Source organism: Gouania willdenowi, chromosome 13, assembly GCF_900634775.1.
Source record: "Gouania willdenowi chromosome 13, fGouWil2.1, whole genome shotgun sequence".
NCBI classification, from domain to species: Eukaryota; Metazoa; Chordata; class Actinopteri; order Blenniiformes; family Gobiesocidae; genus Gouania; species Gouania willdenowi.
Window position 1 is genome coordinate 44,378,117 of NC_041056.1, and position 13,867 is coordinate 44,391,983.

General features: G+C 45.6%; 1 protein-coding gene across 1 annotated transcript in view; it reads right to left on the reverse strand.

Moving 5' to 3' along the window:
• The window catches only part of phldb1b (pleckstrin homology-like domain, family B, member 1b), an 87,574-nt gene that overhangs the window by 11,582 nt on the left and 62,125 nt on the right, over positions 1–13,867 (reverse strand). Inside the window, exons 15-17 of the mRNA XM_028463833.1 lie at positions 10,969–11,059; positions 10,751–10,897; positions 3,093–3,312 (exon numbers count right to left, since the gene is read on the reverse strand). Coding sequence (XP_028319634.1) covers positions 3,093–3,312; positions 10,751–10,897; positions 10,969–11,059 — 458 coding nt within the window. The remainder of the gene's footprint in view (positions 1–3,092; positions 3,313–10,750; positions 10,898–10,968; positions 11,060–13,867) is intronic.

A 13,867-nucleotide genomic window follows, 5' to 3' on the forward strand; every position in this document is an offset into this window, starting at 1 on the left:
TAATTTTCATCATACTCTCAACTATGAGAGACAAAATGAGAAGAAAAAATCCAGAAAATCAGATTGTAGGAGAACTTCCACAACTGGTGGTTGAATAAATACTTTTTTGCCCCACTGTAGGGGAAGGGAAGAGGGAAGAGGGAGTCAGGGTAGGAAATGGATGGGTGGACTGTGAGACGTGATGTTGTAGTTGTGTACATTGTGTTTATTGTGTTGTGTAATCAATCCAGTCTGGTGACCAGTTTAGCTATAATGGTGGTGTCTGTGGTCAGAGGGAAGGAGTGAGTGGTAAAACCTAAAACTGGTATTTAGGATCGTGTCTAAAGTTAAGCCCAGTTTTATCTACAGTCTAAGACATGTCAGTGTATCATAGACCAGTGTATGTGTAAAAACCACTACTGTAAACCCCGGACCCTAGCCAGGCTAGCAGAGAGAGTGGGGGCCAGGGAGCCCAGGCAACCCCCACAATGGCCGAGCAGCCCTCCAGACACCACCAAGACCCCAAGCCGAGAGGCAGCCACTGCCCCCCACACACACACCCGAGAAAGCACCAAGGAGTCGAGGACCCATTCGCAACCCGCCACCGACCCCAACCCCAAGGCCCCCCACCAACATCCACCCCACCGCTGCACCCAACCCCCCCGAGGGGTGGGCCCAGAGAACCCCCCAACCGAGACCCCAGCAGAAGGACCAAGCCCCACACCCAGTAGACGGCCAGAGCCACGCCGAATGGGCAATCGGCGGGCGCCCGCCAGCGGGCCCAGAGCCGGCAGGGACCGGACCCCAGACCAGAAAGACCCGGAATAGAAGCAGCCCACCCAGGGACAACGACCACATCCCCGGCCGCCACAGGGCAACAAGGGGACGCTGCATGCCGCACCGCCAGCCCCCAAGGGCCCAGCCAGACCGCCACACCGGCATGCACAGACCAGAGGTCATAAAGCTCCAGACCCCGGCCTCACAGGGGACTGCCCAAGCAGGGGCCACCCCATGCTGCATTCACCAAGATGCAAGGGCGCGGCCCGCGCCACCCGCCCCGGAAGACCCCTGCCAGGACTTGCCAAGCCCGCCTGGCCCCAAGAGCACTCCCCGGGACACCCCAAGAGCAAGCCCCTGGGCGAAACCCCTGGGGAGCGCTCCCCACCCCAGCCCACGAACCGGCCACCGTCCAGCAGGACCACACAGCCCCAGACAGTGCAAGGACAGCAGCCCAGGCCCCGCCACCCACCGGACAGCACACGCCACGAGGCAATGTCCCCCACGGGCGCGCGAGCGACCAGCGGCCACCACCACGGGAAGGAGGCAATCCAACGGCACACACCCGGCGTGGAACAGCAGCCCCCAGCCAAGGGCACCCCGGACCCACCCACCGGCCCACAGATCGCAGAACAAACCTACCAGGCAGCCGACAGCAGCCGCAACCACCGGAACAGCTAGCGCCGCCCCTCAGCAAACAGCATAATCTCGAATCGCCAAGCAACCCCGCCCCAACCCTGTTACAGACGCCAGCACCCCCCAGCGCGCCCACCCCTAGGCAGGCCGCCCCGGGCCCGCACACACCGAGGACCGCCCCCAAGGCAACCAGGAGACGAGACAAGCACCAAGCCACACCTCAAGGGAAGAGGCACCCCCACGCCCCGCCGGGCCGACACCGCCCGGAGAGACCCCGCGAAGAGAGCTCCCCATCCAACCTTTGTGTGTATATATATATATATAATGCATCAATTTTATAAAGCACCTCAAACACCACCATAGGGTGGTGTGTTGGAGGGATTGGAGGGATTGGTAGGGCAACTTGAGGTGGGAATGCCGCCCCCGCGCCACTACTCAGTACAGGCGGCGGCGGCACCCTCCACCCCCATCCCCACCATCCAGCCCCCCAAGGGTTGGGTATGGCACCCAGCCAGCAGACCAACCTAAATGACCATTTTCAATAAGCCAATAATAATAATAATGTATGTGCATCAGGAATTCGTTTAAATACATTCCAACTCTGAACTCATACTGAGCAGAAACACAATGAACAACGTAAAAAACTACAAAAACACATTTTTCTTTAAAACAAATAAAACTTTAGTACAAATATAAATAGAAAAAATTAAATCACTCATTGCAACAAAATAAATGTAATATTTATAAAGTGGCAAATGTAATTGTTTCTTAAAAAATGAGCCTCAAAAGAAATGTAAAAATGTAAAGATATGTTTGTTTTTCTTGTTTTGTGTTTCTTTTTAATAAACAAAGTCTTTTATAACGTCATTAGAGGAAAAGTGCGTTCATGGTTGGTACTGACAATGACATTAACAGTGTTTTTAAAGGATGGGGGTGTTCCCAAGTCGGAAACAGTTCACTGTCGATAACAGCTTAAAGAAGTGTGACGGACAGTTGTGTGGGGGCCCCCTGGTGGCCGCGGGGCCCTAAACAGCTGAATAAACTGCTTAGTGGTAGGGCCGGCTCTGCATGGCTTCATATTCCAGCTGACGTCTCTAACGTGGCTTTTATCACAGCGTTACATGGCAAAGCAAGAGGAAAAAGGAAGAAGCAACAGAATAAAGACAAAACGTGTTGAGAAGAAACAGAGAGGAGGTTCCTCTGTTAGCGATCCGCTTTCAGTCCGTGCGCAGTCTGCCCTGAGTCAGAGAGCGATAGTGATAACAGACGGAATAAATAGCTTAATAAATAAAATAATTTGCGGTGTGAAATATGTCTGCTTGTGTGTGAGGAGCAGCTGTGTGAGTGAGACATGTTCTCATGTCTCTAAAACATCAGAAATCTCTCCAATAACACCAGATAAAGTCCCTACATTTGTTACTAGTTTCTATGGAGAAAACAGTCGCTAAGAGTTCCACAGTGTGCGCGGGCACAAGAAGACCAGTGAGGCTTGTTCAGGACAAACTGCAGCTTTAAACCCAGTACGAGCTTATCCCCACAGCCCAAGGCCAGTGCATCCACGACCAATGTTTGTGACAAAACCACTTCTGAAAACCCAGGCTCCGCCCCGGAGCCAGGTAGGCAGAAACAACGGGAGCCAAGTAGCCCCCCCCACCCCCCCACAAAAAGGAGAGAGCCCTGATATTATAATTGACACTCACCAACGTAGTAGGATAAAGTTCTCTTGAGGCGGTCGAAGACGAACCAGCGTTTCTTCCATGACTTGATCTTTCCTCCCATCTTCACTAAGTATCCCTTACACATCTTCTCAGTGATGATGATGTGGTGGCACATGTCAACGCTGTGGCCTGACGACTCCACGTGAGCACGCAGGTCAAACTCCTCCTTCCTGATGGGCAGGTAGCGCGTCATTGGACGAGCCTGGAATGAGGTGGAGGAGGAAAGAGAAGAGACACACTCAGTCAAACGATGCTATCTGTAGCAGCACCACTAGCCCCGCCCACATCCTCTACCACAGAGTGGTCGACTTTCACTACAATCATTTATCACTGCCTTTGTTCATTTGTCACTGATGGATTTATTATTGGTTCTGAACCCTGTCTGAGTGTCAGTGTGGATTGGAGACACTGTCTGCTCCACTAGGACCATTGTCCCTGCTAGCTGCTACATGTTAGCATTGAGGAGCTAGCTGCTAAATATTAGCATTGAGGAGCTAGCTGCTACATGTTAGCATTGAAATGTTAGATGCTACATGTTAGCATTGAGGTGTTAGATGTTACATGTTAGCATTGAAGTGCTAGCTGCTACATGTTAGCATTGAGGTGTTAGCTGCTACATGTTAGCATTGAGGTGCTAGCTGCTACATGTTAGCATTGAGGTGCTAGCTGCTACATGTTAGCATTGAGGTGCAAGTGTAACCCGCATTTAGTCCAGGTGCATTATTTTGAAAGGTCCACTTCCTGTTTCACTGCCCTCAGCTACCATTTCCCTTAAAACATTGTAATTTACATTCCAATCACTCTGCTGTGGCTGTGACATGTTGTGGGTTTTCAAGCTAACCAAGAAAGGCAGACTTACAAAGCATTTTGGACAATCAAACTTCGGTAAGTGTTTTGTTGTAAGTTTGATACGTTACCGACGAAGTGCCAGCAGTATATGTTAAAGTTTTATTTTAAATGTAAGTCACTGACATCGCTCTTGCAAAACTCCATACAGATTCCATGCACTTTTTCCATCGGGCCGTGCATGGAGACCGAGTGACTAAAACAGCTAAACTTCAACTTCAAGGTAATTAATTTAAGTTGTTTTTTTTAGAAAATGACGCCGAACGGTAGGCAATAGTTTAGTTTAACTGATATTAACTTGGTTGGCCCTTATTTTTAGTTTTGACCAACTTTGAGCACTTTTTTTGGCTAACGCTAAAAAAGCCAATGAAGTTTGGTTTGTGTGTGTGTGTGTGTGTTTAAATCGTAGCTACGTGTTTGTTTCTGTCGATTGTTTGTTGCGCAACCTTTTTATTTTATGAACTCTACTTGAGTATTTTTGAAAGGATTATGAATTGGAAATGTTTGATTGTGATATTAAGTGCACTTATGAACATGATTGATTACTATAGTAATTGATTTTGATTTAAAAATGATTCGTGAGTTATGTTAATTTGAAGTTCATGGAAATGATGTTTTTGTTGTAATGTATCATGTAACACATTATCTTGCATGTGTGTTCATGCATTATTTTAAGTTTGAATGTTGGGTTACAGTAATCTATTAACCTAGTTATTGTTTGAAAGAGAAACTTATTTGTGTTTTTGGCCTGATAGGTCAGGTTTTTTTATGGATGAAATCCTGAACGAGATCAACTCAACAACTGGTGAACACAGAATGATGAGCCAGGATGTGGTAGAATAAATCCAGTTCCTCCCTGTGGTCCTGTCATCTTCATAGTTTTCCACAACCAAAAACCCTGCTGGATTATATTTTTTTCCTTCCTTGCACTCCTTAATGAACTTTGGGAGCAATACATGAACCTTTGCACATCCTGTTGGATTGCATTCCCTAAGGACTGGTGAGCTACTCCAACTGTTTTGACTACATTTGTATCTTGTTTTCTGGTATTATTTTTTCTATATCATTACCACCCAACTAATATTTTTTTTAATATAACAATACAAACATAACTATACTACTGGTCTGTTGGTTTTCATTCACATCTCGGGCTCCTATAACGAACCATCTTCTGTTGCCGCTAATCATTGTAGCCGCAGTCAGTGCACCTAAACCCAGCTAACTAAACAATCTAGGTTACACAAGCTGCTAGATGTTAGCATTGAAATGTTAGATGCTACATGTTAACATTGAGGTGCTAGCTGCAATTTGTTAGCATTGAGGTGCTAGCTGCAAATTGTTAGCATTGAGGTGCTAGCTGCTACATGTTAGCATTGAGGTGCTAGCTGCTACATGTTAGCATTGAGGTATTAGATGCTACATGTTAGTATTGAGGTGTTAGATGCTACATGTTAGCATTGAGGTGTTAGATGCTACATGTTAGCATTGAGGTGTTAGATGCTACATGTTAGCAACGAGGTGTTAGATGGTACATGTTAGCATTGAGGTGTTAGATGGTACATGTTAGCATTGAGGTGTTAGATGCTACATGTTAGCATCGAGGTGTTAGATGGTACATGTTAGCATCGAGGTGTTAGATGGTACATGTTAGCATTGAGGTGTTAGATGCTACATGTTAGCATTGAGGTGTTAGATGCTACAAGAAAGCTAAAGACCAAGTCAAAAACCTTGGTGTTCTGATTGACTCAGATCTGACATTCAGCATCAGATCAAATCTATCACAAAAACATCTTCTACCACCTAAAGAACATCTCCAGAGTGAAAGGTTTAATGACTCAGAAAGATCAGGAGAAACTGGTCCATGCTTTTATCTCCAGCAGACTGGACTATTGTAATGGTCTTCATCAAACATCTACAGCTGGTTCAGAACGCTGCAGCTCAGGTCTGAACCAGAACAAAGAGGTCAGAACACATTACACTGGCTCCCAGTCAGCCTCAGAGGAGACTGTAAAGTTCTGCTGCTGGTTATAAATGTGTGAATGGGTTTGGTCCAGAATACATCAGTGAGATGTTAGTCAGGTATGAACCCAGCAGGTCTCTCAGATCTATGGACACAGGTCAGATAGTGGAGCCCAGAGCTCACAGTAACCATGGTGATGCTGTGTTTAGTTGTTATGCTGCAAAGAAGTGGAACAAACTGCAGCAGAGCTGAAGTCAGCATCACATGTGAACATTTTTAAATCAAAGTTAAAGGAACTTTTTTTATCTACTGTATATGATTGAGAGAGATTTATGGTCATGTTGATGATGTCATGATGATTTTACTGATGATTTTAATTGATTTTACTGATGATTTTAATTGATTTTACTGATGATTTTAATTGATTTTTACTGATTTTAAATGTTCTTATTGATTTTAAACAATTGAATGTTTTATCATGTAAAGCACATTGAGTTGCCTTGAGTATGAAATGCGCTATACAAATAAATTTGCCTTGCCTTCAGAATCAGAATCAGAATCAGAATCAGAAATGTTTTATTTGCCATGTACAGTTTTGAGGACAGTACAAGGAATTTGACTTGGTGGTTGGTGCACAAAACAAGCAACAAAAAGAAATAAAAGAAATAAAAACAACACAACAAAGAACAACCCAGCAACAATAATAGTAATAATAATGATAAATATAAAGGATGAGGGATAAATAAAGGATAGATAGAGAATAAAGGATAAATAGGATAAATATAAATATAAATATATATATACAGTGCAGCAGGTATCAAGCTGGTGGAGGTGGTGATCGGGTGGGGGGGGGGGGGGGGGGGGGGGGGGGGTTCAGTGGGTGACTTGGGGTGTGTTCATGTGGATGGTGGCAGAGGGAAAGAAGCTGTTTTTGTGTCTGGAGGTTCTGGTCCTGATGGACCGAAACCTCCTACCAGAAGGGAGAGATTGAAACAGTTTATGACCGGGGTGGGAGGGGTCGGCCACAATCTTTCCTGCACGCCTCAAAATCCTGGAGGCGTACAGGTCCTGGAGGGAGGGCAGATTGCAGCCGATGACCTTCTCTGCAGAGTGGATGATACGCTGCAGTCTGGCCTTGTCCTTGGCCGTAGCTGCAGCGTACCAGATGGTGATGGAGGAGCAGAGGATGGACTGGATGATGGAGCTGTAGAAGTTCACCATCATCTTTGTTGGCAGACTGAACTTCTTCAGCTGCCGCAGAAAGTACATCCTCTGCTGAGCTTTTTTGATAAGGGAGCTGATGTTCAGCTCCCACTTGAGGTCCTGAGTGATGATGGTCCCCAGGAAGCAGAAGTTCTCTACAGAGCTCACTGTAGAGTCTCCCAGGGTGAGGGGGGTGAGGGGGGCTGGGTTCTTCCTGAAGTCTGCTATCATCTCCACTGTCTTTAAAGCATTGAGCTCCAGGTTGTTCTGGCTGCACCAGGACACCAGCCGGTCTGTCTCCCACCTGTAGTCGGACTCGTCTCCATCAGCGATGAGACGATGATGGTCGTGTCGTCTGCAAACTTCAGGAGTTTGACCGACTGGTGAGAGGAGGTGCAGCTGTTGGTGTACAGGGAGAAGAGCAGAGGAGAAAGAACACAGCCCTGAGGAGATCCAGTGCTGATGGTCCGGGGAGCAGAGATGGTTTTTCCCAGCTTCACGTGCTGCTTCCTGTCAGACAGGAAGTCTGTGATCCACCTGCAGGTGGAGTCTGGCACGTTCAGCTGGGAAAGCTTGTCCTGAAGGAGAGCTGGGATTATTGTATTAAAAGCAGAGCTGAAGTCCACAAACAGGATCCTGGCGTAGGAGCCTGGGGAGTCCAGGTGCTGGAGGATGAAGTGGAGAGCCAGGTTTACAGCATCGTCTACTGACCTGTTGGATCTATAGGCAAACTGCAGGGGGTCCAGGTGGGGGTCGGTGATGTCCTTGATGTGGGAGAGCATGAGGCGTTCAAAGGACTTCATGACCACAGATGTCAGAGCGATGGGTCTGTAGTCATTAAGTCCTGTGATCCTCAGCTTTTTAGGGACAGGAACGATGGTGGAGGCCTTAAAACAGGCTGGTACGGTGCATGTCTCCAGTGAGGTGTTAAAAATGTCTGTGAACACTGGAGACAGCTGATCAGCACAGTGCTTCAAGGTAGAGGGAGAGACAGAGTCCGGTCCACAAGCCTTACGGGGGTTTTGTCTCCTGAAAAGTCTATTTACATCTCTCTCTTTGATGGAGAAAGGTGTCTCTGTAGGAGGGGGGGAGGAGGGGGGGAAGATAGGGGAGAGAACCTCCGTAGGCAGCTGGGGTGAAACTGTAGCTTTGATGTGGGGGGTGAAGGTGTTGGAGTGAGGCTGGTCAGAGGTGTGAGGGGGGTTGGAGTCAGGTCTGTCCCATTGTCTGTCAAATCTACAATAGAAGTTATTCAGACTGTTGGCCAGGCAGAGGTCATTAGCAGCAGCAGGGGCTCTGGGCTTGTAGTTTGTAATTTGCCTGAGCCTCTCCAGACAGAAGCCGAGTCATTTGCAGAGAACTGATATTGTAGCTTCTCTGAGTACAAACGTTTGGCTTTTCTCACCTCCTTTTCAAACGTGTACTTCGACTCTCTGTACCTGGCTCTGTCTCCACTCCTGAAAGCGTCCTCTTTGTCTGCCCTCAGCCCTCTGAGCTTAGCTGTGAACCAGGGTTTGTCATTGTTATAACTCACCCTGGTCTTTGATGGAATGCAGCTGTCCTCACAGAAGCTGATGTAGGACGTCACAGCGTCTGTAAACTCATCCAGAGAACTGTTCGCAGACCTGAAAACATCCCAGTCAGTCCAGTCCAAACACTCCTGGAGTTTCTCCACTGCTTCACTGGTCCACTGTTTAGATTCCTTCACCACAGGTTTACAGAGCTTCAGCCTCTGTCTGTATGAAGGAATCAGGTGGACCATCAAATGGTCCGATTGGCCCAGTGCAGCACGGGAAACGGCGTGATAAGCACTGCTTAGTGTGGTGTAACAGTGATCCAGTGTCTTCTCCTCTCTGGTCGGACATTTAATTAATTGTCTATATTTGGGGAGCTGGTGTGAGAGGTCCCCTTTATTAAAGTCACCAAGCACAATGATAAAAGAGTCCAGGTAGGTCCGCTCCATGCACAGGATCTGGTCGGCGAGTGTGCACTGTGCCTCACACACATCAGCTGACGGTGGGATGTACACACCAACCAGGATGAATGAAGTGAACTCACGGGGAGAATAGAAGGGTTTGCTGTTGATAATAAAGGATTCCAGGTGAGGAGAGCAGTGCTGGAGGATCACTGTCACGTCGTTACACCAGTTACTGTTCACATAAAAGCAGATTCCTCCACCTTTCTTCTTCCCGGTGAGCTCCGCGTCTCGGTCCGCTCTGTGAAGTTGGAAGCCGGCCAGCTGCAGCGCAGAGTCCGGTACCGCTCCACACAGCCATGTTTCCGTGAAGCACAGAACAGAAGATGAGGAGAAGTCTCTGTTTCTACCCAACAGCAGCTGGAGTTCGTCCACTTTGTTACACAGTGAGCGCACGTTAGAGAGGAATATCCCCGGTAACGGTGTGCGCCGGCCGCGCTGGCGGAGGCGCACCAGCGCACCAGCTCTTTTTCCTCTCCTCCGGCGCTTCACTGCGTGAGCAAAGGTGAGCGAATCTTTGAGTAAAATGTCCAGTAAATCCACAGAGGAAGCGATGAAAGTGGGAAATAAATCTCTCGGGGTTGTTGCCCTGACATTCAAGAGCTCTTCTCTTGAATAAGAGAAGCCAGTTGCGGATTTTATAACAAAAACAAGACAAAAAAGTGCGCACCAACACACCACAGCAGCCATCCGCGGCGCCATCTTGCATCAGTAGTACATGTCAACATTGAAATGTTAGATGCTACATGTTAGCATTGCGGTGCTAGCTGCAAATTGTTAGCATTGAGGTGCTAGCTGCAAATTGTTAGCATTGAGGTGCTAGCTGCAAATTGTTAGCGTTGAGGTGCTAGCTGCTAAATGTTAGCATTGAGGTGTTAGATGCTACATGTTAGCATTGAGGTGTTAGATGCTACATGTTAACATTGAGGTGATAGATGCTACATGTTAGCATTGAGGTGTTAGATGCTACATGTTAGCATTGAAGTGTTAGATGCTACATGTTAGCATTGAAGTGTTAGATGGTACATGTTAGCATCGAGGTGTTAGATGCTACATGTTAGCATTGAGGTGTTAGATGCTACATGTCAACATTGAAATGTTAGATGCTTCATGTCAACATTGAAATGTTAGATGCTACATGTTAACATTGAGGTGCTAGCTGCAAATTGTTAGCATTGAGGTGCTAGCTGCAAATTGTTAGCATTGAGGTGCTAGCTGCTAAATGTTAGCATTGAGGTGCTAGCTGCTACATGTTTAACACTGAGGTGCAAGCTGCTACATGTTAGCATTGAGGTGCCAGCTGTTACATGGTTATCATTGAGGTGCTAGCTTCTACAAGTTTAGCACTGAGGTGCTAGCTGTTACATGGTTAGCATTGAGGTGCTAGCTGCTACATGTTACAATTGAGGTGCTAGCTTCTACAAGCTTAACTAGGCTTTAGTTTTCCATCCAGTGTTTTTCATTAAACTTCTCCTCTGGTTGTGTTGTGGTCTGTGCATCAGTATTATGTAAACCAGGAACTCGTGTAATTAGAAAGGTTAAACAATGTTTGGAGTGGAGAAAAAATTTATTATTCTGTAATGAATCAACTGTGATGCACGTGATAAAGTTGCAGCCCTAGTTATGTGTGATTAGTATGTAAATCTTGAAACTGACCTGAGAGAAGTTCTTGGCTCTCATAGTGACCTCCTTCTCCACTAGCTGCTCTCTGTGGAACGTCTCGTCCTGTAGTCGTCTCTCAGCCTCTTCCCTCCTCCTCCTCTCCTCCTCCAGCATCTGACGGCGAGCCAGGCTCTCACGTTCCTGGAGGACAGCGTTCTGTTACGTTTCAGCTCATACACACACTCACACGTATGATGATGACATCAACTCACCCTGGATTCCATAAGTCGGGCTTTCTCCAGCTGAGCTTCCTTCAGCATCTTCTCCATCTCCTCTATCCTCAGAGCCTCCATCCCTGCAGCGCTGAGAACAATCATCATCATCATCATCACTATAAGGACACCATGTCTCTGTAGGACCAGGTGGATGGAACTGGAGTTACCAGGTACTCAGGTACCAGCGTCCATCCCCAGGGCATCAGTGTGTGTTACAATGTTTTACAGCGTGTTATAGTGTGTGTTACAGTGTGTGTTACAGTATGTGTTATAGTGTGTTATAGTGTGTGTTACAGTATGTGTTAGTGTGTTATAGTGTGTGTTACAGTATGTGTTATAGTGTGTTATAGTGTGTGTTACAGTATGTGTTATAGTGTGTTATAGTGTGTGTTACAGTGTGTGTTACAGTATGTGTTATAGTGTGTTATAGTGTGTTATAGTGTGTGTTACAGTGTGTGTTACAGTATGTGTTAGTGTGTGTTAGTGTGTGTTACAGTGTGTGTTACAGTATGTGTTATAGTGTGTTATAGTGTGTGTTACAGTGTGTGTTACAGTATGTGTTAGTGTGTGTTAGTGTGTGTTACAGTATGTGTTACAGTGTGTTATAGTGTGTGTTACAGTATGTGTTACAGTATGTGTTATAGTGTGTTATAGTGTGTGTTACAGTGTGTGTTACAGTATGTGTTAGTGTGTGTTACAGTGTGTGTTACAGTATGTGTTATAGTGTGTGTTACAGTGTGTGTTAGTGTGTGTTACAATGTGTGTTATAGGGTATGTTACAGTGTGTGTTACAGTATGTGTTATAGTGTGTGTTACAGTATGTGTTACAGTATGTGTTATAGTGTGTGTTACAGTGTGTGTTACAGTATGTGTTATAGTGTGTGTTAGTGTGTGTTACAGTGTGTGTTACAGTATGTGTTATAGTGTGTGTTAGTGTGTGTTACAGTGTGTGTGTTAGTGTGTGTTACAGTGTGTGTTACAATGTGTGTTACAATGTGTGTTATAGGGTGTGTTACAGTGTGTGTTACAGTATGTGTTACAGCTTGTTATAGTGTGTGTTCCAGTGTGTGTTACAATGTGTGTTATAGTGTGTGTTACAGCGTGTTATAATGTGTGTTATAGTGTGTGTTACAGTATGTGTTAGTGTGTTATAGTGTGTGTTACAGCGTGTTATAATGTGTGTTGTAGTGTGGTAGTGTGTTACAGCGTGTGTTATAGTGTGTGTTACAATGTGTTACAGCGTGTTATAATGTGTGTTGTAGTGTGGTAGTGTGTTACAGCGTGTGTTATAGTGTGTGTTACAATGTGTTACAGCGTGTTATAGTGTGTGTTACAGTATGTGCTAGTGTGTTAGTGCGTGTGTTACTGTGCATGTTAGTGCGCGTGTTACTGTGTTACAATGTGTATTATAATGTGTGTTATAATGTGTGTTAGTGTGTTAGTTACTGTGTAACAATGTGTGTGTGTGTGTTACAGTGCGTGTTAGGGTGTTACAGTGCGTGCTACAGTGTGTGTTAAAGTGCGTGTTAGTGTGTTACAGTGTGTGTTACAGTGATGTTAAAGTGCGTGTTGTAGTGTGTTAGTGTGTTACAGTGTGTGTTACAGCGCGTTACAGTGTGTGTTACAGTGTGTGTTACAGTGATGTTAAAGTGTGTGTTATAGTGTGTGTTACAGTGTGTTATAGTGTGTGTTACAGTATGTGTTCCAGTGTGTTCCAGTGTGCGTGTGATAGTGTGTTACAGTGTGCGTGTTATAGTGTGTGTTACAGTATGCGTGTTATAGTGTGTGTTACAGCGTGTTACAGTGTGTGTTACAGTGTGTTACAGTGTGTGTTAGTGCGCGTGTTACAATGTGTATTATAATGTGTGTTAGTGTGTGTGTTACTGTGTAACAGTGTGTGTGTGTGTTACAGTGCGTGTTAGTGTGTTACAGTGTTAGTGTGTGTTGTAGTGTGTTAGTGTGTTACAGCGTGTGTTACAGCGCGTTATAGTGTATGTTACAGCGTGTGTTATAGTGTGTATTACAGTGTGTATTATAGTGTGTGTTACAGTATGTGTTACAGCGTGTGTTATAGTGTGTATTACAGTGTGATACAGTGTGTATTATAGTGTGTGTTACAGTATGTGTTACAGCGTGCTATAGTGTGTATTACAGTGTGTGTTACAGCGTGTTATAGTGTGTGTTACAGCGTGCTATAGTGTGTATTACAGTGTGTGTTAGTGTGTGTTATAGTGTGTGTTACAGTATGTGTTACAGCGTGTTAGTGTGTGTTACAGTGTTACAGTGTGTTACAGCGTGTTATAGTGCGTGTTACAGTGTGTTACAGCGTGTTATAGTGTGTGTTACAGCGTGCTATAGTGTGTATTACAGTGTGTGTTAGTGTGTGTTATAGTGTGTGTTACAGTATGTGTTACAGCGTGTTATAGTGTGTGTTACAGCGTGTTACAGTGTGTGTTAGTGTGTGTTAGTGTTACAGCGTGCTATAGTGTGTGTTGTAGCGTGTTAGTGTGTTACAGCGTGTGTTACAACGCGTTATAGTGTATGTTACAGCGTGTGTTATAGTGTGGGATACAGTGTGCGTGTTATAGTGTGTGTTACAGTGTGTTACAGCGTGTTATAGTGTGTGTTATAGTGTGTGTTACAGTGTGTTACAGCGTGCTATAGTGTGTGTTACAGTAAGCGTGTTATAGTGTGCGTTACAATGTGTTACAGTGTGTGTTAGTGTGTGTTATAGTGTGTTACAGTGTGCTATAGTGTGTGTTGTAGCGTGTTAGTGTGTGTTAGCGTGTGTTACAGCGTGTTATAGCTTGTGTTACACTGTGCGTGTTATAGTGTGTGTTACAGTGTGCGTGTTACAGTGTTACAGCATGTTACAGCGTGTGTTACAGTATGTGTT